This window comes from Pagrus major, chromosome 11, assembly GCF_040436345.1.
Source record: "Pagrus major chromosome 11, Pma_NU_1.0".
Taxonomy (NCBI): Eukaryota; Metazoa; Chordata; class Actinopteri; order Spariformes; family Sparidae; genus Pagrus; species Pagrus major.
Window position 1 is genome coordinate 23,636,408 of NC_133225.1, and position 24,898 is coordinate 23,661,305.

Consider the following 24,898-nt stretch of genomic DNA (forward strand, 5'->3'; position numbering starts at 1 on the left):
TCTTTGAAGATTTAAGAATACAGAATGACAACTTTAAGGAATAATACTAATTTTCTGATATTTTTATACCTGTTTTGCATTTGAGTTTACGTGCAAAATGAATTATTTTGTTTGCTTTGCACATTTTGTATTTGTATCATTACTGACAACCAGCACAACCAACAGAGCAACACACTAAAGAGTGATTAAGCTTCTGTTTAAATGAAACTATAATATCACTGTGAGTAAGCACACAGCGTTGTATCTAAAGGTAAATGAGATTGTTTTTCTCTCTAACAGTACCAGATGGTGTTACTTCACTGTTGCTGTCTAATCCAGAGAATAATGAGATTAAAGTAATCTGTGCTCATGGAGGACGTTTTAATGGACCTAACAGGAAATACCGTGCACGTCTTTATCTTGGTGGTGACTCTGAGAAGCTGCTTGAAAAAGACAAATGTAATTTTGAATTCAAAGATCTGAGTTATTCTACTACCTACAGAGTGGAGGTTTGTATGATCCAAATTTTTGGAGACACAAAATGATCCCATCTTTATTCCTCATCTGTCTTCAAATGCTTTAATCCCTGATAAACAGATTTTCTCTCTTTCCAGGTGACTGCTTTCAATGGAAAATATGAGAGCTTCCCCGCCATAGAGCATGATGACACAAAGTGTACGTGCAGTTTTAATTAATGCCACACACTGTCGCACATCGTTCTGTTAAATCATTTCACACATTTTGTTCTGACTTACAGTGCACACATCCATTTATGTAAATTGTATTTTAAACATAAATGCTACCACTTTTATATTCTTCTCTTATAACCATCATTTTACAGACAACAGAAACAGACTTGTCTTTGCTGTTCGGCTCTGCTTCATCACCATTGGCATCATCATCATCATCATCACAGTTGTGGTCATCTACCAGATCTCTGCTCTGAAGCGCAGAAAGTCCAGAAAGTAAAGATCATTTGCATCTGATCTCCTGCTCCAGTTTGACTGTCAGATTGTTTTGAGTTTAATTCACAGAAATTAGTTTTAATTTCCTGTACATCAACATAATTTTGTGTTGCCTAACTGTAATCACTTCACTTTTTTCTCCACAGTGATGTGAATGAAGATGTGAAGCTTGAATCAACAGCAAGTGAGTAAACTTTAGATTTACTGTTTTTTTCCACAACTGTCACATTCAGCAGCTTCAAACTATGTATGATATTTAGCTGTTAGGTTATTAGATTATGTTATCAATTAAGAATACAATTGCAGTATTTCCCACTCTAGAATAACTGCAGTACTAAAACTTTTGAATAGTATTACAAAAGTATTTTTATTGTAACAGTATTTCCGTTTTGTTTGTTGTAGTTTATGTTAATGAACGGCCTCCTGGATTGAGATCATAAAGAGGCTCACTGATGAAGACGGCCTGATGGAGCTGCCTACCAAACCATCACTTACTCTTTCTGCTTGGTTTATTAAATGTTCAGTATGCTGTAGGTCTTGCTGCCATTTTGTACTTTTAATTACCTTTCTGTTGTTGTGTTGTTGTAAGTTACTATTATGTTTCCCCACTTTTAAAGTTCTTTGATACATTGTTTTTTGATGCAGAACAGTAGTGACATTACAGATATAATGATGATAGAAACAGGTAGGACAAACAGAGGAATCTGACAGGATCTGACATGATACAAATTATGTGACAAAATGAAAAGTAAACAAACATTATATCATTTTTGTATCTAATAACAACTTCAAAATCAGTTTGATAGTACAGTGTCTTGTAATAGGGTGAATGGTGTCTCTGTCTCAGCCACAAGGATAGACAGGAAAAACAATGACACAGACAGACAGACAGGCTCGAGCGCTGTGTATACCACAGTTGACGTACATGGAAGTGGAGGCTCTGAGGTCACCAGGTATGGGGGGATTGTTACCTGGCTGAAGATGTGTCATAGATTTTAACAGAACCTAGATAGGTTTCGCCTAGTGGCCACTAGAAAAAAAAGCTTTTTGTGCCCGGCGGGCAGTGTTGGGTAACGTTACATTTAAAAGTAACTCATTACGTTACGATCAAAGCACAAATATGTTAAAAGTGCCTGGGCTTTTTTTTTTTTTTTTACAAAACTCATTCCGACACACAAACAATTAAAGTGCATAAAGGCCTTTTAAAACAACAAAAAAGTTTTAGGGCCATATTAAAGAATACAAATTTTGAGAAGTAGAAATGAAGTTTTAAAATAGTAATGTTGTGAGCATAAAGTAAAGGAAAAGGAAAGACAGCAATTTTTTACAGTAACAGATTACTTTTATAAAAAACTAAATAAAAAACAGATTACTTGAATTGAAGAACTAACACGTTACATTACTCGTTACAAAAACAGCCATCGACTACTAATCCCTGAGCATCGTAACCTTAGCTTAGCTTCCTTGGCTAGTTGGCCACCATTGTTTTATGCATGCGAGGCTGAACAAAGTTAAGTTACGGACATGTGGTGCGGAGACGAGGATGCTTTTGAACCTGGCACAGGGATGTATGTCGGTTTCCTCTGCAGGTTGAGACAGTTGGAGATTCATGTAAGCGCAACAGTAGGAAACAGCGACGGCTACAGTGTGAGCTAATACGCAACTGCTGCCTTACGACAAAACACTGAGGGGACACAATGCCTTAAATTTGGAAACAACGATGTCATCGTCCATCACGATGTTTTACTGTAGACATCGTCATATGCCAATTCGGCAGACAAGTTACTCCCAACACTGCTGGCGAGCAATTCCCATTGGACGCACATTGGATAGTGTGTTCACTACCTAGATCTATTAAAATCTATGGGATGTGTCCGTGTGTGTATGTATATTTTTTGGTGTTAGGTATGAAAGTGTTATGAATGAATGTGGTCCAACATCTGTAAAAAAAAAAAAATCTATGTGGATGTTATTTTTTTGAAATGCTATTTGTATTTCATATAAATGTATTCAGTTAACAGAAGGCACCATTGGGATGTTGACAGCTTATTTCTGTCTTTTCAGCTTAGTAAGATTGTTTTTTTAGTGACTGTTAAGATGAGCAGTATGGGTTGTTCATATTTCAGAGGTGGTTCAGCTGAGAAAAGTTGACAGAGCATTTAAGCGTGTCTGTAGATTTGATGTATTATATTGTAACATGTAGTGCAATTTTTTTATTGATTAAAGATTTATTTCAAAAGAGCCTGAAATAAATAAATTTAAAAAATCAACCAGACTACAGGTGTTGTTGATCATATGACTGGCATCTTTTAGCTGCAATCAATCCCTTCAACTACCCACAAATTCAAAATATATCTTTGGCTGACAAACAATGGGCTATACAAATAATTGTCTAGATGTGAATCAACTTCTGGGACTGGCTTGGGAATTGCAGCAATGGCAATGAATGTTAATGGTGTTAATAGTTAGATAATGTTGCCTTAACATCAAGGGGATACTAAATACCCATGCTACACATAAGTGACCTTTGTTTTTATTATCTATGGAAATACTGTTTTGCCAGACTCCTAATCATTTTATCAGTAAACAACAAATATGTATGTCCAAACGTAACTGCCTTATTTTGCCTGAATACAAAATTTATTGTTGCCTCCAGTACCCCATAATCTTCAAGCCCAGCATTTGTTCAGAACAGTCTAGTTATGTTGTAAATCACACCAATTATCTATATTAACTATTAACCTTGTCTGGTGGTCTGGTGACATTTCGTAGTCAACAAAACATTTCTGGAGCTTCACAGCAAACATACTGCAGCCGCATTCTCCCAAACAACTTAAGGAGATGGGGACTTGTTTTAAAGCGTAAAAAAAACAACCAAAAAAATACTAGTTGGCTCCATACAGCTTTTCAATCGTCATCCAAGTCTCAAGAAGCACAGTTCCCAAACTGATTTGAATTTTTTTTATTTAAACACTCCTCACTATAGCTGCTAAGCTAAAAGCATCAACGAGCACCCTGTCTGGATGGGGGAAAGCTCAGCCAAAGGTGTAAATATCAAAAAATCAATTTAGGATCTCAGGGCTTCTGGAGAATTGGATTATACCGATGAGCTTTATGGGGCCATTTATTTATTTATTTATTGTTGTTGTTGTTGTTTTACATTTTAAAACAAGTCCCCATCTACTTCAGTTGTTTAGGAGAATGCTGCAGCGCTTTTTTGCTGTGAAGCTCCAGAAATGTTTGGTGGACTATGAAACTTCCATCGGCATGGGGGTGAGCAGGTCATGACTAAATTTCATTATTGTGTGATGAATCGAAAGATTAAACTATGAAGAAAATAGATTCTAGGTGTAGATAACACAGGATATCATGTTTACTGTGGCCTAGCGGAAATGGGGCTTCCTGTCATCACATATATATTGGAGGCGAGGCCAGATTGTGGGTGCAATATTACGCCCACTCATATGACTTGAAACCACGGGTAAGGTATAGTTCAACGAGTCAAAAAGCTCCGTCAAAAGGTGAAATAATTTCGTTCTAAGCCTTAAATAGAGAGAAAATGCAACTTCCCTTTGGGTGATTGAATGTCTCCCTATTGGACTGTCTTGCATTTTTGTAGCTGTGCACACCCTAACTCCTGGAAATGGCAGGTCTCTGTTGTGTCAAGATCCTGCTGCTCTGGGCTGGAGTCACTTTGGCCAACTGTAAGTAGCCATCTTCAACATCATCATAATCATTTTTGTTTTTTGTTTTTTAATAATGGGACAGTGTGGGGATAAAAGGTGTTTTGTACGGAAGCCCTAAAGGGCCACGCATTCATACATTTTATTTCCTCCATTATCTCGAAATAACAACTGCCGTTTTCCCGAGATAACGGGATAATTTTCTCGAGATCTCGAGATAACGAAACTTTGTTTTCCCGAGATAACAATATAATTAATTTGAGATCTCGAAATAATGACTGTGATATGATAGGCCTGAGATTATGGAGACGCCCGGGACCTCGTAGCTGGTCAGCTATGTAGTTAACGATGACATCAGGCTCACTTAGATTGTGCCGCCGATATAGCTGAAGCCTTGCTAACTGTCTTTTTAGACTATGCACACTAATGTGTATATTATCTGTAATAGCAAGGCATAATGCTATTTCAGCCTGTGTCAGGCCTTGATTGAAAAGATATGTGACGCGGTGATCGATATGACATATATGACAATGATCCTCTGACATTGCTACACTGAATGATGTTTCCTGCAATGATTTAATATACTACACTATCGTTTTGTTTTCTCAAGATCTCGAGAAAATTATCCCGTTATCTCGGGAAAACGGCAGTTGTTATTTCGAGATAATAACTCGAGATCTCGAGAAAACAAATGAAATTTAACTCGTTATCACGGGAAAACGGAGGAAATAAAATGTATGAATGCATGGCCCTTTAGGGCTTCCGTAGTTTTGTGAAATTTGCTAATTTTTCTTTTTGAATATTGAGAGTGTTAAAACACTGTTTTAGATCAGTATAGTTTCCAGTTCAACGTTGCTTTATTAACAGCCAATAGTGTCAGAACAGTTGACATTACTTTTCAAATCCAATCTAATCGATTCAAGTGAGGAAGAACTTCCAAAAACGAGCAACAGCTGTCGCATCTACAGAACAGAACAAAATCACAGCGTATACAGTTCTAATTGACAGAATATCTGACAGAAGTCTGATGAAGTAGATTATATTAAATATATGTGAAGAATGTGGATCCAGGAGGACGACTGAGCAGTCCGACACAATCTGTAAAACAGAAAGGAGCAATGATCCATAAAGGCCCGAAGACCCAAGCCCATTACGCCTCGTCAATAAAGTCTTTGAAACCATGAGTAAGATATCGCCTTCACAATAAAAACTCACTTTTAATTAGATTAATTTACAGTATAACATATAATATAAAACAACTGTGAACGGAACTGTTTTTGTATCTTTTAATGACCTTATTTATATACACTGACCCTTGATTAATTTGTGGTTTTATGATTGTATCATTTTATATTTTGTATCTTTTATGTCATTTTAAATTGTTACTTGACATCAACGTAAATGAGGGCCTGCCCTCAATGATCTTTGAGTTTAAATAAAGGTAATACATGTAATATATAGAGCACAAATAACAATCAGATTTTGTGTCATGACTAGACTAATTATATATATATATATATAAAAATATATATATGAAAAAAATATATATATATATAGATATATAAATATATATATATATATACATATGTGTATGCACACACACATTATCCATATTCTAGCTCTCTCTATATAAATATAAATATTTTTATATTATATATATTTGATATATATAAAAATATATTATTTATTAAATATAAATTGAATATAATTCATCATTATACCATAATTATTCCTGGACACTGTATGTCTTACATATCCATATATATCATTTTGAATACTACAAGGATATAGGTTTACTTTGACTTTGCAAGACTACACTTTGACATCTTTCATCAAATTATATAAAATAAGTATATTTTAAAATCTTTCTGTTGTTACTATCAGTGTAGATAATGATAAAATAAAACAGAGTTAAAAAAGCACTGACTGGATTTAAATGAATAAAAATGAGGGCAAGTTAATTTAAAAAAAAACATTCAAATATACGATAAAAGTAGCATTTAAGAAATGACTTCTTGTCATGTCTTCCCTCCTACGAATGTACAAGGTACATTTTCTGTTCTTCAAGACAAACTCATTTAATTTTATTTAATGAAGAAGAGGTTAGAGAATGCAACAACTTCTCTGCAGCAAACAGCTCAGGATTTATGGAAAGCGTGGTCTTAATCTTGTGAAACAACTTCATGTGGCACCGTGCAGTACATGTAAAGTATTCTCTATTTGAGATGCTGATTATTTGTTTGCATAAAGACAGATGAGAGTAGAACCCCAACACGGCTGATGAATAGGCAACAGGTAGTTCATAAAATACATTTATATGTACTTGTAAAGTGCTTTAGAAATGAATGAACTCGATGTTTTTTAATTGTTTTCTAACCTCTAAAATGTGATTACATTTTCTAGCTGATCCAGCGCCACTGTGTGAGTGTCACTTTAATTTTTTAATCAGCCATCTGTTACATTCAGTACCTGTATTTTTCTATCATTTTAAATCTACTACAAGGAACTTTCCTTTTAGCTTGATTTTTGCAGCCCCTGTGAACAAAAGATGATGATAGTGAAATAAAGTAATCTTTGGTGGCGTACCATACCAGCAGACCTACAGAGCAGCTTCTTTCCTCAGGCTGTGAGATGACTTACTCATCCTCAGCACTCTGCCATAAAACATTTTTTTTTTTTTTTTTTTAAAGGTCTTACTTAGAAAAGTTGATTTTTGAGTCATTCCTGACTCATCAAATACTGACACGGGTCGGCCGCCATCCCAAAGCATCAGTACTTGATGAGAATGACACTCAAAAATAAACTTTTCTTACAAATAGGACCTTTAAAAGGTGCACTATATAGTTTGGGAGAAGAAATTCAAACTCAAAAAGGCAACATTTACAGTATTAATAAGGTCAACTCAAGAATATTCATTTGATATACAGTATTTTCATAACTGAATAAATAAGCTGTCCTCAGAGGGAATTAAGGTGCTTGATGCTAGAAAGGTGGCTACTTAAAGGGGTCTTACAAATATAAACAAAGTAAAACGTATGAAACTGTGATGTCCCCTGATGACAGTTTGTTTATTCACCTTTTTCAGTCATGAAAATCAATGAATCAAGATCTTACCAGCTGTGTTTATTGTTTTTTTTAACATCATCAACATGTTAGTATTTTTTTCAGGTAATATATATATATATATATATATATATATATATATATATATATATATATATATATATATACATTTTACCTGAAAAAAGAAAAAAAGAAAACAAACAAAAAAATAAAAAATATATATATATATATATACATACATGTATATACATATATATATTACTTTATTACTTTATTACTTATATATATATATATATATAAGTTCCTTGTAGTACGTTTAACAAATGTCAACAATAACAATGTGCTTTTTACAATATTGTCTTTGAGTGTGTAAATGTAACTGTTTCAGCAGCATGTTCAACATCTACATGAAGAAAACCTTTAAAATCACATTTCACCAATAGACTCATGATTAAAACATTTTTTTGTAGGTTCTTACACTGTTACAGCGACCACATTTCTGTGTTTAAACTCAACATACCAAGTTCAATCTCTGATAAATACACCATCAAAACTAATGAAGAACTGAAGACTGGGAAATATACTGTTCAGCATTCTGTTGAAAACTTCTTCACCGTGACTTTCACTGATGACATTCATTGATAGCAGAGGTGAAGAAATGTCGTGTGACTCTGGTGGAGATACAACTCTGATGATGAGTAAATTTGGAGAGTAACAAAATCTTTTTGTGCAACATTTTTAGGCAAGGAAGACAAAAATGCAACTGCACCCTTGAGTATCTTTGTTAAGACTCATGAGGTTATCATTTAATAATATTAATAATGTGGGCATCAGCCTTACTGTTTGTCTGCACATTCAAAGAAACATTTCCACAATCTACCAACCAGAAGATAAGTCAACCCAAAAGAAGTATGTCCGTGAAAACATCACGACCTAAACTATAACAGAATAATAGACACATATAATATGTAGTTCAGATACACAATGTGTCAGACTCGGCATAATCATATAACAGTCAATACTTCCTGCACATATCAGATAATCTGAGGTTCAGCATCGCGGAAGTTAAACAGAAAACCACGTAGGCAGCAGAGAGTGAGGACTGTAATTTTCCACTTGATGACTGAACCAAACATTAAGAGGTGGCAAAAGTACACACACTCATTACTCAAGTACAGATGGCAGTGTAAAAAAGATTCTGGTAAAAGTAGAAGTACTCAACTTCTCTACTCAAGTAAAAGTGATAAAGTACAAGCTCTGTGTACTCAAGTGTAAAAGTAAAAATGTATCCCTCTGAAGGAGATTTCTACCAGCCATTTCTGTGCAAAGCTAACTGAACAGCACGTCATGTTAATATAAATCAAAGACTATTAAACTTCAAGGTAGAATCAGTAGGATTTGTCAGAGCTGTTCCTAAACTCACCACAAAGATATTTGATTGTTGATTCTCATTCACAGGATGTCAAATATCGACATTTTTGTTTGGTAAAGCACCTCGAGCAGCAACAAAGTGAGAAAATAATAAAAATACAGGCAGAGGGCTGCAGGGTTTCTGCAGATACATGTTAGTGTCAAACATGCCTTTCTCCCCATTTGAGTCTCCCTCTGTCTGTTTCTGTCTTATTACGTCTTTTGTGTTGTTTCGTCACACTGACAGCTTGGAATCAGTCTTGTGATGTTGGGAAGGCGGCATCCAAATTACACCAAATAAAAATAATCGATAATTCCACTCAAATGCATTCAAACTAAAGTAATGAGCCTGTTTTGAAAATGTAAGAAGTAGAAAGTATAGGTATTTGTCTTAAAATGTTGGCAGTAAAAGTAAAAAATGATCAGAAAAATAAATATTCAAGTAAAGTACAGATACCTTAAAAAAGACTCAAGTACAGAAATAAAGTATTTGTACTTTGTTACTTCCAACCCCGACAAAATGTTAGAGAGTTAATTTAATCTGTATGAAGAGGATCTGTAGAATATGTGAGATGCATCTTCCACTTTTACTCGACTTAACTGTGTGAAACGTTTTCTTAACCTTCAGCAGGAAAATGCAGCATGTTTGAAGTTATTTTGGAAGGCTATTTCAAAGTGTTAAAATCAAATACAAATATTTTTCCTTTTCTAATCCTATTTGATTCTCTAGCCACAGCAGGCCCACCAGTCACTCGACCTCCACTGTGTGAGTATCAGTCTTACGTTATCTTAACAAACACTTGCGCAGATTATAGTGACATTTCTCTCAGTGTTTCTCAGTGATTTCATTCTGTTTCAGCTCAGGAGCATGTTTAACATCTACATGAACCAACTGAGATTTTAAGAAGAAATCTCATCAGGTGGTTTATATTAACTAAGAGATTTCATTGTTCTGTTGATTTTGTTTGCAGGTTCTTACACTGTTACACCCATCGACTTTGGCCTCCAGATTACCATTACAAGCTCTCCCCCTGGTAACTACATCATAAAGATTAATGAAGGGGGGCAACATGAGACTGAAGAGACATTCAACGTTGAGCTCTTCAATCAACCCACATCACGTGACATCAAACACCTGAAGCCCTGTACTGAATATGAGCATAATGTGACATTTAATAATGGCACTGGACAAACACCCTGTAGCAGCATCACTGAACAAAAAACAAGGACATCTAGGATGAGTAAGTAAAAATAATTCAAACTGTTGAACTGCAACTTACTTTTACTTTAAGAAGTGGACCTGTGTGTGAAACTTACCATATGTGCATCACTTGTCTATTGCAGGTCAAAGTGACATTACAGACGTCAGCAACCCTGCATCATGCATCCCTGGATATGTTTGTTACCAGAGTGAATGGGACATCAGCTCCTCAATGTCAACATCAGATGATATTCCAGCTGAGTCGTGTACAAGTGACAGTAAAACATTCTGCATCAAACCTGGTTTCAATGATATTTGCTCAGATTTGACTACAACCTTCACTTCAGGACTGTTCTGTTCTTCCTTCAGCCTCACCAAAAGCATCACTGTTGGTATGTACCGCAGAGTCCTCCTGTATTTTTGCATGTGGTGGATACATTACTTCATCATGTTTTAATGTATGTGATGTTTTAAATCTTCCACAGATTTCTTAAATCAAAGTGAGATACATTCAAGAGTTCAGCCTGAACTTCCTGCAAAAATAGAAATAACATTACCTTCAAAGTGTCATCTCACCACTGATTACACCTGTAAGGGTAAGTGGAAAGACAAGACGTACAGAGACTTTGTCTGTCACCAACACTATGCATTGATTTACATGAAAATCCTTAAAGGCAGTATGCAGCGTAAGATCACTCTGTAAAAAAAGACAAGAACAACAGATATGACGCTGACTCTGCTCTAACCTGGTTCACATCATACCTGACAAATCGCACCTTTCAGGTCATGTGGAATAGCTCCTTGTCCAAACCCTGCTTTCTGGAAACTGGTGTCCCTCAAGGCTCAGTACTAGGACCACTTCTGTTCTCACTATACACTAGATCACTAGGCTCTGCAATCACATTACATGGATTCTCTTACCACTGTTAAACAGATGACACTCAACTGTTCCTCTCTTTTCCCCTATCCTCCGACACCCATGTTGCAACACGCATCTCAGAATGTCTGGCAGACATCTCCGCTTGGACAGCTGCGCACCACCTCAAGCTCAACCTTCATAAAGCTGAACTCCTCTTCATCCCGGGGAAAGACTGCCCTCACATGGACCTGTCAGTCACTGTCAAGGACGTCACAGTATCGCCTTCATCGACTGCGAGGAACCTGGGCATAATCTTCGACAACAGACTATCCTGCACCCCCAACATCACTGCTGTGGCCCGATCCTGCAGATTTGCCCTCTACAACATCCGCAGGATCCGGTCTTTCCTCCCACTTGGACTAGTGCAACTCGCTCTTGGCTGGACTCCCAGCCTCTGCGACTAAAACGTTGCAGTATATCCAGAACGCTGCAGCGCGCCTCGTTTTCAATCTACCCAAATTCTCCCATGTGACCCCCCTCCTCCGTGACCTCCACTGGCTTCCTGTTGCAGTCCGGATCCAATTCAAGACCATGGTGCTGGCCATCAAGGCCGTCAACGGAACTGCACCCATCTACCTCCAAACACTGGTCAGACCACACGCCCCAGCACGAGCACTTCACTCCACTACATCAGCTGGCCGGCTGGTACCACCGTTGCTGAGGGCAAACAAAGGTCGCTCAGCGAAGTCATGACTCTTCTCTGTTCCAGCGCATCAGTGGTGGAACGAAATCCCGACCAATGTCAGGACAGCAGAGTCACTCGCCATCTTCCGCTAAAGACTCAAGACTCACTTCAGACTTCACCTTGACCCAGCATAGCATGACTCCCTCCCACTTGTGTGTTCTTACCCTTAGCACTTAAATCATAGCACTTATGTACTTAATGTATCCTTGATATATAGCATCTACTATGCTCAGACGAGGGCTTGAAAATTGTTTCTATTTTTTCATTCTTTATCGTCAGTGTTATGTTGTGGTTTCTTTCTTGTGATAAATGTACTTATTGTAGAATCTAATGAATCTAATCTAATCTAATCTGAATCTAATCTAACCCCAAAGTGTAACTGCTCACAGGCACTGTGTTGAAGCAGTTGTTGAAGAAATGTTGTAATTCTTGTTTCTCCTCAGAAAATGGACAAATCGAGGAATTGTCTAAGCTGGAGCCCTTCACAGACTACAGCTGTATCGGTCACGTTAAGGACATCACCAATGTCACCATAATAAACACAACTGATATCCCCTTCAGGATTGACTGTGGTATGTTGAGATTCACTTTACCTCAGTGCAATGATAAGAACAATCAGCTTGTATCCTAAGATAAATCTGGACAAAACACCAGATACAGATTTATAATGTGTCCTAACAGATCTTGAAATAATCGACATGAAGAAGAGAGCAACCGACACCTCCATCCATTTGAGTTGGAACACGACCAGTACCAACTGTCAAGCTGTTCTTCAAAATCTTTCAAATCTTTATTATGACTGCAGCTGCTCACGTGCTGACAACAAACAGAAACGGGTGACTGGATGTAAGTAAAATTATTTAGACTAACTTTATAATTATTTCAGTCACTTCACAGGAATGCATCTTTGAAAGTCCTTGGAGATCATTTTAGTGACCATTTGACCTAAATAGTGAAATATACTGTGGACATCAGAATCCTCCATTGACCTTCAGTAATGTGCTCCATGCTTCAGTGTGCTGAGTGACAGCAGGTGTAAAAAACCTGCTGCAGGTCAACAAGTTATGACACAACATGAAATATGGCACAGAAATAACACTGAAATGTCAGATTAATATCTTTGTTTCTATACGAACGAACGAGGTCAGAAAAAATATTTACAGCTAAAAGTTGCTGCACAGTTAAAGATGAGTTGGTTGTTCATCAGAAACAAGTCTGATTCTATATTTAGCCTCAGTTTTCACATGTTGACTGACTGACTGACTGACTGACTGACTGACGGTTTTATTGACTTCATTTTCCTGTCACTTAATAGGTAACTTGACCGACAAAACAGTCTGCTGTATGTTTTCTTAAGTGTTTGTTTCATTGTTATTCAATCAAACAACAAACTAGATAATAAAACTGTGTTACAGTTGTAATTAACAAAAATCCAGAAGAAGGAACATGTTATATTAAAGAACTGCAACCATACACCGACTACACCTGTGAAGTCCAACCCAAATACAACGACAACCCTGTGGGTGAATCAGCTGAAGTTAGACAGATAACTGAGACTGGAAGTAAGTGTCAAAATAATATCTTTTGGAGGAGATTACAGCAACATGTTGTTGAAGTTTTTATTTTTGTTACTGTTTGTTTATCCAAGGTGCTGCAGTGCAGAGAGTCTGGTGTCTTGAGAGTGTCGTTTAGAGGATTACATTATTGTTCAGGGTTAAATTGTAATCAGTTACTACAATGAACATTGTATGTGGAAAATAATGACTTTTTCTCTTAGTGATCCACTTTAGAATATTAACTTTGAAAGGGAATTCGAAAATATTCTTTCAGTTCATTTTTTAATATTAAACATTTGTTTTTATTCACTCATCATTTAAAGGTGCTATTTGTAAGAAAAGTTGTTTTTTGAGTCTCATTCCCAAAGCATCAGTTTTTGACGAGTTGGGAGTGTGAGTCAAAAATCCACTTTTCTTACAAATAGCATCTTTGAAGATTTAAGAATACAGAATGACAACTTTAAGGAATAATACTAATTTTCTGATATTTTTATACCTGTTTTGCATTTGAGTTTACGTGCAAAATGAATTATTTTGTTTGCTTTGCACATTTTGTATTTGTATCATTACGGACAACCAGCACAACCAACAGAGCAACACACTAAAGAGTGATTAAGCTTCTGTTTAAATGAAACTATAATATCACTGTGAGTAAGCACACAGCGTTGTATCTAAAGGTAAATGAGATTGTTTTTCTCTCTAACAGTACCAGATGGTGTTACTTCACTGTTGCTGTCTAATCCAGAGAAAAGTGTGATTAAAGTAACCTGTGTTCATCGAGGACATTTTAATGGACCCGACGGGAGATACATTGCATGTCTTTATGCTAGTGGTGACCCTCAGAAGCTGCTTAAAAAAGAAACAAAAGACAAATGTGACTTTGAATTCAAAGATCTGAGTTATTCTACTACCTACAGAGTGGAGGTTTGTATGATCCAAATTTTTGGAGACACAAAATGATCCCATCTTTATTCCTCATCTGTCTTCAAATGCTTTAATCCCTGATAAACAGATTTTCTCTCTTTCCAGGTGACTGCTTTCAATGGAAAATATGAGAGCTTCCCCGCCATAGAGCATGATGACAGAATCTGTACGTGCAGTTTTAATTAATGCCACACACTGTCGCACATCGTTCTGTTAAATCATTTCACACATTTTGTTCTGACTTACAGTGCACACATCCATTTATGTAAATTGGATTTTAAACATAAATGCCACCACTTTTATATTCTTCTCTTATAACCATCATTTTACAGACAAGACAAACAGACTTGCCTTTGTTGTTCGGCTCTGCTTCTTCACCATTGGCATCATCATCATCATCATCACAGTTGTGGTCATCTACCAGATCTCTGCTCTGAAGCGCAGAAAGTCCAGAAAGTAAAGATCATTTGCATCTGATCTTCTGCTCCAGTTTGACTGTCAGATTGTTTTGAGTTTAATTCATAGAAATTAGTTTTAATTTCCTGTACATCAACATAATTTTGTGTTGCCTAACTGTAATCACTTCACTTTTTTCTCCACAGTGATGTGAATGAAGATGTGAAGCTTGAATCAACAGCAAGTGAGTAAACTTTAGATTTACTGTTTTTTTCCACAACTGTCACATTCAGCAGCTTCAAACTATGTATGATATTTAGCTGTTAGGTTATTAGATTATGTTATCAATTAAGAATACAATTGCAGTATTTCCCACTCTAGAATAACTGCAGTACTAAAACTTTTGAATAGTATTACAAAAGTATTTTTATTGTAACAGTATTTCCGTTTTGTTTGTTGTAGTTTATGTTAATGAACGGCCCCCTGGATTGAGATCATAAAGAGGCTCACTGATGAAGACGGCCCGATGGAGCTGCCTACCAAACCATCACTTACTCTTTCTGCTTGGTTTATTAAATGTTTAGTATGTTGTAGGTCTTGCTGCCATTTTATACTTTTAATTACCTTTCTGTTGTTGTAAGTTACTATTATGTTTCCCCACTTTTAAAGTTCTTTGATGCAGAACAGTAGTGACATTACAGATATAATAATAGAAACAGGTATAAAATGTACAAGGACAAACAGAGGAATCTGACAGGATCTGACATGATACAAATTATGTGACTAAAATGAAAATTAAACCAACATTATATAATTTTTAACTTTTTTTTTTATTATAATTTCTACATAATGTTGCTTTAAATGGACCTCTAACCTTTATTTTAATATAATTGCACTATACATAGGTGTCTCTGAAATAACGTCACAACGGTTGTTTCTTCACATTCTAATAAATTTAGTTCGATAATAGATAACAGATCATTTAAAATGTTTTACACAAAAAATCTTACACATTGCACCTTTAAGTTTAGGTATATATTTTATGTTATCTTATCTATAGTTTGCTATTAATATGCAATTTGTTACTCATGTATTCAAAGCTAATGCATATGTTCAAAAATGAATAAATAATGATATAAACAATGAAATAAAGTTTTGTATTTTTATATTTTATCAATATGTTAAAATATATGTTAAACATTATTTATTGTAGGCAGTTCATGTTTTTTTTCCCTCTGTCTTGGCCCCCTACTGGCAAGGAGGCCCTCGACATGTGCCTAAAATGCTTGTGCCTAGATCCTGCCAAAGATATAAATGTTCAGATAGCTTTCTATCCCTGGAGAATACTCCATATCACATGGACAAGTCAGCTGATAAAAAGTCACTGCAGGGTGGAGCTAAGGGAGTCCAGAAAAAACCTCCTGGGTATGTTCTAGTATCAGTCTGGGTTACGTGGTGAGCCATGGTGTGCTGAAGAAAAAAAAAAAAGGAAGTTATATAAACATACTCACCATGAAGCTGGTATCATTTGCTATCCCTATCCTTTACACTAAATTCAGGTAAAAGGACTCCTCCCTTTTCCACTGGTGTTTACACTTTATTGTTGAGGAGACACAGGCAAATTCTGGCCAATCAAGTTTAGTCCTTCCTTACAAATGAACAAAACTGGTCACTTAATAGAAACTGTGATACATATTCATCTAAAATAAATGTAAAGTCATGGTAGAAAAAAGGCAATCAAGTGTGTGGCTGTACTTTTTCAAATATCCCGATGTGTGCTTTGGTTTATGTTTATTTCATTAGTGTCCTGGTTATATATGTTGTTTAATGTGTGCTCTGTAAATCTACAGTATTGCAGTTCCCAATTAATTTATTCTTTGTATCTATTGTAGCCGTCATTACACCTGGCCAGGGACTGCAGTTGAAAATGAGCTAGGATCACTTAACTGGTACATTTATAGAAATGTTATTGCTGTGCAATGTCACTGTAACTCTTAACTGTACAAATAAATAAACTGCAGGTCTGCAACTAAATGATACTAGCTGGACTTGGTTACATTTGGCATTTCATAAATATTACTATGTGTCCTTTTTTATTACTGCATTTGTTGGCAGTCAAGAAATACTCTAATCATTCAACTAGTAATGCCTGTTCAAAAGATTAGATGAGAAATGAGGAATGAATGCTCCAAGCACTCACTGTAATGTCCAAAAGAGATTTGAAAGCTTTATTGCATTTAGAAAGCATACAAGGCATTTGTGATTTTGTGTCTTTAATTTGACATGAAATGTTCAGAAAACAACCAAACTACCAAAACAATAAATATTAATCCCAATTTTTGACTTCCTGGAAAATCCCTAGACTCTTCAAAACCAATTTGACAAAGGATGTGTGTTACATAAAGACAAAAAATGCCCTTTGTCAAGAAATGGCCCTAATCCTTAAAGTGACTCGAGGAGGAGTAAACAAAACAAAACAAAACAAAAAAAACAAAAAAAACAAACAAAAAAAACAAACAAACCTGAATCTCCCTTTTCTGTGCATCAACATAAAACCTAACCACTACTGTATGGATATATTTTAAGGTAATGCAACCTGCATTTGCACTGCATGTTGCATGTTCTTAACTAATAAGGCGACAGATAAAACCAAAACATATGCATTTAGTTTTAAAAGAAGACAAGACATTAAAATACACTGCAAGGTCTTTGGAGATCATATGATAGACTAACAGCCATTCAATGTCTTTTCTTGGCTCTTTTCCGTAGAGTGCTTTGGATTTATGATGGACTTCTTGAGTCAGGACAAAAGAAAAAGCATTTTAGGAATTCTGCTGTTGAATTGACCAATTTATTTAGGGAGTTCTGTATAGCATCAAAACTAAATGTTTTAAAGAAAAGTGCTTTAAAGCAAAACTTAATGGTTTTGATGCCTTACAGATACTATCATTAACAGAGCATAGAGATAGAAGATAAACAGCACTGTGGGTGAAGATGATGAAAAGTGAATTAATGAAATGGAAACATTTTTACTGCATTGGAAGAGAAAAGCTACATAAAAGGAAAAGCAACAAGGACAAGGTGTACAATTGCAAACACTGTATTTGCAAGTCTCCAACAAATAACTACTATCAACACACTATCAAAATATTCTGTTGACCAAAACAAAATAACTTACATTTTCTGCACCTATAAGCTTGGATTTTGTATACAACACGTTATTAAATGTTAATTAAAAAAACAACATGAGAAACATGGGTGCACATGTACAGGAATCTGAATGAATGGTTAACAGGCTTTTTGATAATGTTAAAAGAGAATTCATAAGACACTGAGCTAAAATGTTGTCAATTATTGTTTGCTTATTATACCATTTATGTGGTATCATTGTCATTATGTAAACCAGTGGTAGTCAGTGCTGGTCATAAGTGACCCACTGGTGTAAACCTATACACAATTACACATATACCACCGTTTCCTTCCTCCAAATGAATACGGGGTCACTAAAACCTTACAGTATTTAAACTTTAGGAACTTCTTCACCATGTACAGTAAAACAAAATGAGTCCTGTTGGTGCTTGTTTTTTTGTTTTTTTTCAGTACAAGTCTTTCATTAACTTTTCATAAAAGGTACCTTAACATATACATAAACTGCTCTCTCTATGTGTATCTCTTTGGTATCTCAGCTGAGGATATAAGTTTGGTAGTTAAACTGTGATTTGCTCATAACGTGGACGGCTACACAAGGCAAAGATCTGCTATCTCCTCAACATATTTGTTACTTAAAAAGACAACTACACAGCAAACTTACACAGCAACATTAACAATCACAACATTTTGTCCACACAGACTACTTTTCTGGTGGGTCAAATGCATCCACTGGACCATGATGACAACTATGTGTTTGGACCTGGATTTCTTTCATGTCCTCCTTGTGTTACTAGCCCTAAAAATATGTAATACTCTAGCAGTATACCTTGCTTCAGGGGGAAATGGTTTTGGTGTCAGTGACTACGGTAAACAGCAAGACATGAAGCTGCTTTTGTTACAGCCTCTACAACTACTTCTAGGCTGTCAAATAAGAGACATTTTGAATTTTTCAAAGATGATACATAGGTGTCAAACTGACTTACATTCTGAGTGTTGTGGAGACATTTGCCCATGTTCTCCCCCCAGCATGTCCTTTAAATGATCCTTCTTTTCCTAATACATTCATTAGACATGATCACCCTGCCTGCCTTCTAATACCAGGGTAGAAAGTGCAACACAACAACGCTTCAACCATCAATAACACTCTATTACATCTCTCAGATTTGGTGCAACTGAGTGAAAATTTCTTCACTCCTGTTTAACCCTTGTTCATAAAGTTTTCATGGTCTTTTCCTGTGCTGCTCGCTGACAAACGGTCTCATGAGACCCACCAAAAGCCTACAAGGTCATTTTCAAGGAAAGTTGAATTGATTATCTATTTTGAGGATAGGTAACAGGTAACACTAAACTTCGACTTTTTTTTTTTATTTTATTTTTTTACTCATTTTACCATTTTACAGTATATCTGCTATAAATAGCATCTGCTTATAGCAGCTGAGGAAGAACAGCTGTACTTCACAATACAGAAATCAATAGGCTTGGGCAATATCCAAAAATTTATATCACAATATTGTCCTGCCCAAATAAGTGAATTGGGGCCACAAATCTGTGGTATTGCCCTGTTTAGTTAACAACTGCTAATGGCAAAGACGACATATACTCTCATTCACCTGAAATACTACCGAACTGGCGAGCTGGCATTCTTCTTAGTAACTAAGTCCTCCATGTGTGTATATGCATGCATCTACTTCAGGAGAATTAATGTGTAGTAACCTGCCAAATATCGATGCGCATTGTCTCCACTGCCACAACAGCTCCACATGCTTTTTCTTTTCAAAATAAAAGCCTAAAGATGCTGTAACAGCTGTTCGATATTTTGAAAAATATTGCATATAACGGGGGAAAATCGCAGTTCTCGATAAGATCTAATATCTGCCCAGGCCTAGAGGACATGTGTTTTAAAGCCGTACGAACTCATCTGTGAGTTACAATACATTGATTTTCAGTGCTGTAACTTTGTTGGAGTCTAAGGAATGGGAGGTCCATCTGACAAAAAGGGCAGGAAAGATTTGGCTGTAAGTCATGTAATAGACCATACAATCATCTTGAAAATACAAATCTGTTACATGGTCTTCTTATCAAAAGGAGCTAAACTCTGGAGTTGGTTATTGTATAAAAGCTGGTAGATGTGTACAAGTCCAGCATGAAGAGCAAGGAGGGACATGGATAGGAGTTCTGCAAGCTATAGTGTTTGTAACTCTGGGCTTAGCTGCCCTGTGTCATGTTCTGCATGTGTTTGGCGATGTCGTACACGTAGGTGATGTCCGGCCTCTTCTCCGGGTCAGGGTTGATGCACATATCTACCAAGTTCCTCAGCTGGTGAGAGGGACAAGGGTGTGTGGGTTGGGAGGTAAACAGAGAAATAAGACAATCACTGGCACAGTAGTGAAACTGAACTGATGATTTTAAAAGAGCAGCTCCAGAAACGAACAAACTCCTGATAACAGAGACCTACTCGTCTTTTAATGAGCTCTTACCATAATGACAATAACGAGGTAATCGAGCTGAGACAAAGACGCAAGGCTGGGTTAGCGCACTAATCGCTTATTGGTCTGCTGAATACACTTTTACCTGAGCTCGCTCACACACACACACACACACACACACACGCACACGCACACGCACACGCACACGCACACGCACACCCTCCGGCACGCACACACTGCTGCCACTCCATTGCCATCCGGAGACAGCACTTACACTTGAAGCCGAGCGAAGCGGCTGATTGGAGCAGATAGATAGACAGGCTCGCAGGCGGAACAGCCACCGCCATCATTAAAAAAAAAAGAAGAGAATAAAAGATGGAGAGGAAAGAAAAAAAAAAAAAACATCTACGCGAGGTCGCTATGGTAACCGTCTGCTGACTTCCTGGCCGCTGTTGCGTGGCACCAGCTTGGACGAGTTCTCGTCAGCCGCTGTGTTTATAAGTGTGTGTGTCTGTGTGTGTCTGTGTGGCTGAGTGAGAGAGAAAGTGAGAGAAAGATGCAAATTCAGACAGTCTGAGAATTAGTCCCACAGAATGGAGATGGGGGGGGGGGATGCAGATATGTAAAATATTCATGCGCTTCTTTGCATGGCGAGTGGGGTGGGGTGGGGGTGTTGGGGTGTCAGGTGGAGGGAGGAGGAGGGAGAGTAGGAGTTAGTGAAGGGAGGCGTGGGGGGGAAGCATAGACGGAGATGGTTAAATGACACAACAAAGATGAGCAGCTGACAGTTTGCTGCCGATCCTTCAGGAGCATTGTTTACATCCAGACAGGCGCTGCAGGCACCCCCCTCATCTCCATCTCTCCATCGCCCTGTCTCTCGCTCTATCATTCCCTCTCTCTTTCGCTTTGTCTTCCTTTCTCCTGGATGGGGGTGACATGTGGGGCAACGCAGAAGCTCAGTGTGGTGTGTGTGTATGTCTGTGTGTGTGAGAGTGTATGTGGATGTCTGTGTGTGTGAGAGTGTATGTGGGGAGGGAGCTCTTGTAACAAAATATGCACAACTGCTCCTGCACATAAGAAAATACACACACGCACACACAGACACTACGACACCTCGCAATGAGCCTTTATCAACTTAATTAAGTAAATACCACAGTATAATTAACGCATGTATATGACATGTAAGCTTGAAATTCGTGTTAAAAGACAATCAAACTTCTAAAATGGCAGCATAACTTTGGATTTTGGACTTTTAAGAAGAGAAAAAATATCTGAAGACCTTTCCGCTGGCTCCATAAATTTGACTGGGCATTATTAACTATTTTATGACATTTCATAGACTTAATAACTTGTCAGCAATTCAACAAGTATTGGATATATTAACTGATAATGAAAATGAATACGTCAGTTGCATCCCTAAAAGACTTGGGTGATGTCCAAAATTTTATATCACGATATCAAATATCTTGATGAACGATATTATCGCCAATCAGTCAACAATATATAATTTTTTTCCTTTTCTATCTATATTTTATTTACTTTTATTTGTATTTTATGTTGATTAGTAGCAGGAATAAATGAAGGCTAACTCTGTTTCTCTCTTTGCAGCAACACAAACAACGCTTTTGTCATTATTTAATCGATAATATAGGTGCACTATGTAGTTCTGGGTGAGAAATTTTATTCGGAAAAAAAAAAGATCTTTATTGAGGGATTTTTTTAATGCTTAGACAAACTAAATAAACAAACTGTCTTCGTTTTCATGACTGAATAAAGTGAATAAACAAACTGACCTTAAAGAACAACACAATTTCATTGACACTTTAACGTTGTTTATATGTGGCGGACCCTGCCACCTTTCTAGCTTCAAATAGTGTTCTGGGACCTTATTTTCCTCTGAGAACAGTTTGTTTATTTAGTAACAGAAAAGAGAAAATATTTCTGAGTTTGTATTATTTCCTCATTAATATTGTAAATATTAAAATTCTGACTTTGAATTACACCTTTAGTGCAAAAAAAGAATTGCAAACGTAACAGAATAGCCTACAATATTAGATGCAGCTAGTCTGTCACTTGTTTTTCCAGTTTCTAGAGGGCCAGCCAGCTGAGAAATTACACTGTAACAAATTAGAATTAAAAATGAAAATACAGCCAGAGCAGTTCCTCTTAGGTAAAGAATCACACAGCTGTTCGATATTCGATATTGTCTCATATCGGCCCAATCAGCCTAATCCCAAATGTAATTTGTAGTATAAGGGCGAGGCTGGGTTAGTGCAAGGAAACTTGCCCTCGTCCAGGTCACCGCGGTGGAGAGGAGGTCATGTGGCTCGCACACCAGTTGGTGATGCCTCAGCTTACTCAGTCGTCCTCCTGGATCCACACACTTTGCATATATTATATCATTTGTATCAGATATTCTGTCAGTGCAATTTGTAAATTGTGATTTTGTTGTTCTGTTCTGTACATGCAACATCTATTGCCCGGGAGAGGGATCTCTCCTCTGTGGCTCTTCCTGAGGTTTCTTCCATCTTTTTTTCCTCCTGTTAAAAGTTTTTCTTTTTTTCTCAGTATGGCAGATTTTTCTCTCTCGAATCGAGGGTCTAAGGACAGAGGATGCCGTTCACTGTACAGATTGTAAAGCCCACTGAAGCAATGTGATCGTGATTTTGGGCTATATGAATAAAATGGATTTGATTTGATAGTTATCTGTCAAGCAGATACAATACAAAGCTTTAGTGCATCCATAACAAAGCACAGTGTCATTGTTAGATTGACCTTATACCCACAGTGTATGTGCGTGTGTGCCTGTGAATCAGTGTCAGACATTTTGCACATATACATTTGACTTCATATATTTAAGAGAAAAGGACAGAAATCTTAGAATAAAAAAAACAAAAACAAAAAAGAGGTCATGCAAAGAGAAAGCCATGCGCCTTCATACACACGTCACCAGCAATCAGCAATAAGGCGATCTTTAACCGCAGCCTGACTACATTACATTTTTGTGCATGGGCAAGTCTACGCAGAATAACAGCAGATGATTTAACATTAAGTTTGGGAAACATGACACTCCAGCCCATTTAGTTTCACCCCACTCTTTAGCATGGCCAGATGCTTTTGATATGTGCATTTAATTTTCAAACGGTTAAAATCATAGCTGGCCTTTTGATCAAAGAGCAAAATCATACTGTACTGTAGTTCAGAGAGTTGGGTGGATTTCACTTAGATATACTAAAAATTTACTTTAATAGTCAACACAAGTCAAAATCAGCAAGCGGGCACAGGAAAAGAGGAACTGGCCATGACTGCTCAAAACAGTTGTTCACTTAAAAGTTTAAGGATTTTCTTTTAAAGGAGTTCAGGAGTCTTTTTAAAACACTGAGCAGGTCCATACCTACTTACCATAGCAGTAACACTTACTGATACAGTACTTACCTCCTCTGAGTAGTGATCTGAGGGAAGAGGGGGGTAGTCACACTGTTCTATCTTCTTACAAAGGGAGTAAAGGTTCATCTTATCCCCATAGAACGGACTCTGTAGGGCTGCCATCTGAAATATAAAGATATGAGGAAACAGAGAAAGTGTGGAGAGAGGAGGGGGAGGGGATGAGAGGAGAAGTTACATCCAGTAGAAATTTCAACAGGTACTACACAGTAGACACTGTACTTTATTTTAAAAATAGGACTTGCACAGTTTACTGCAATTGAGGTATATGACTTATTGATTAAAGAAAAGAATGCTTGGGTGTGAGAGACAAATAGAGCCAGACAACAAGTCGATATGTCTAAAGTTTTGTGTACATATCAAATCAGTACACACTTATGTATGTTTTTTTGTATTGGAATGAGCAGTGGTCTAAAATTCAAGTGAACCAAAGCAGAAAAATCCATGAAAGCTTCTCTTGGCTCATTTGTTTTCCTCTAGTTTGCTGGCACTTTCTGCTGCACTGCTTCGAAAACTTAGTGATGAGAATGAGAGGAAATATAGAGTTGAGAAAGGAAGAGGAGAATGTGAGGAGAGGAGGGGTGCGGGCATGTGAGAGGAGAGAATTTTTCAGTTTGCTGGAGCAGCGAGAAAACTGTATCCTCTGGAAACAAATGCAAGCAAGCAGAATAGAGGACAGGCAGATGTGAATGGCAAGGAAGAGTGGAAAGCATAAGGAGACTTTTGCTGAGTGGAAGTAGGTGAAGAATCCCTCCTGTCTCTCTAAGAATAGAGAATATAGCATGCCATCTTTGCCAGGCTTAGTTTCTGACTGACTTTCTATAAATGTCCATGTGCAAGGTGAAGCCTGCAGCAGACGTGCATAGGAAGCACACTCAAATTATTATTTTTTTAACTGCTTACAAAATAAATACTAATAGCTGTTCATGATGAGCTGCTCTTGGATCTTGGAGCTTATTGACTTGGTTTTCATTTATTTACAGAAGAACAAGTGAGCTGCAGAAAGTGTACAAGTTTATATCTCTAAGTTTGCCACATCAAATCAGTACTTTGTGGATTAGGGCCTCTTCTGTATAACCTCAATGACCATCTCTTAG

General features: G+C 37.0%; 2 protein-coding genes and 2 long non-coding RNA genes across 4 annotated transcripts in view; 3 read left to right on the forward strand and 1 right to left on the reverse strand.

Annotated features, from left to right (window-relative positions):
- Positions 1-436: 436 nt before the first annotated feature.
- On the forward strand, positions 437-635 carry LOC141004284 (uncharacterized). Its single transcript, XR_012179809.1, has 2 exons — positions 437-488; positions 594-635. It is a non-coding gene; the product is annotated as an uncharacterized lncRNA (long non-coding RNA).
- Positions 636-890: 255 nt separating this feature from the next.
- Positions 891-1,489, forward strand: LOC141004455 (uncharacterized). The gene is made up of 3 exons (XR_012179818.1): positions 891-944; positions 1,091-1,128; positions 1,347-1,489. It is a non-coding gene; the product is annotated as an uncharacterized lncRNA (long non-coding RNA).
- Positions 1,490-4,498: 3,009 nt separating this feature from the next.
- On the forward strand, positions 4,499-15,792 carry LOC141005023 (uncharacterized). The gene is made up of 14 exons (XM_073476756.1): positions 4,499-4,648; positions 7,031-7,048; positions 9,831-9,866; positions 10,072-10,341; positions 10,445-10,693; positions 10,787-10,897; positions 12,349-12,477; positions 12,587-12,751; positions 13,321-13,467; positions 14,168-14,385; positions 14,491-14,551; positions 14,718-14,841; positions 14,988-15,025; positions 15,244-15,792. The coding sequence occupies exons 1-14, from the start codon at positions 4,588-4,590 to the stop codon at positions 15,279-15,281; spliced, it is 1,665 nt and encodes a 554-aa protein (XP_073332857.1). The 5' UTR covers positions 4,499-4,587; the 3' UTR covers positions 15,282-15,792.
- A 2,073-nt stretch (positions 15,793-17,865) lies between these two features.
- nek7 (NIMA-related kinase 7) overlaps positions 17,866-24,898 on the reverse strand; it is a 67,866-nt gene continuing 60,833 nt past the window's right edge. The window contains exons 9-10 of the mRNA XM_073476237.1: positions 23,793-23,906; positions 17,866-20,247 (exon numbers count right to left, since the gene is read on the reverse strand). Of these exons, the coding sequence (XP_073332338.1) occupies positions 20,137-20,247; positions 23,793-23,906 (225 nt within the window). The 3' untranslated portion in view covers positions 17,866-20,136. The remainder of the gene's footprint in view (positions 20,248-23,792; positions 23,907-24,898) is intronic.

Coding starts and splice junctions, on each gene's coding strand:
- LOC141005023 (XM_073476756.1), top strand. CDS start 4,588: ATGGCAGGTCTCTGTTGTGTCAAGATCCTGCTGCTCTGGGCTGGAGTC. Junction 10,694..10,786: donor CACCAAAAGCATCACTGTTG/GTATGTACCGCA, acceptor AATCTTCCACAG/ATTTCTTAAATCAAAGTGAG. Junction 14,842..14,987: donor AAGCGCAGAAAGTCCAGAAA/GTAAAGATCATT, acceptor TTTTCTCCACAG/TGATGTGAATGAAGATGTGA.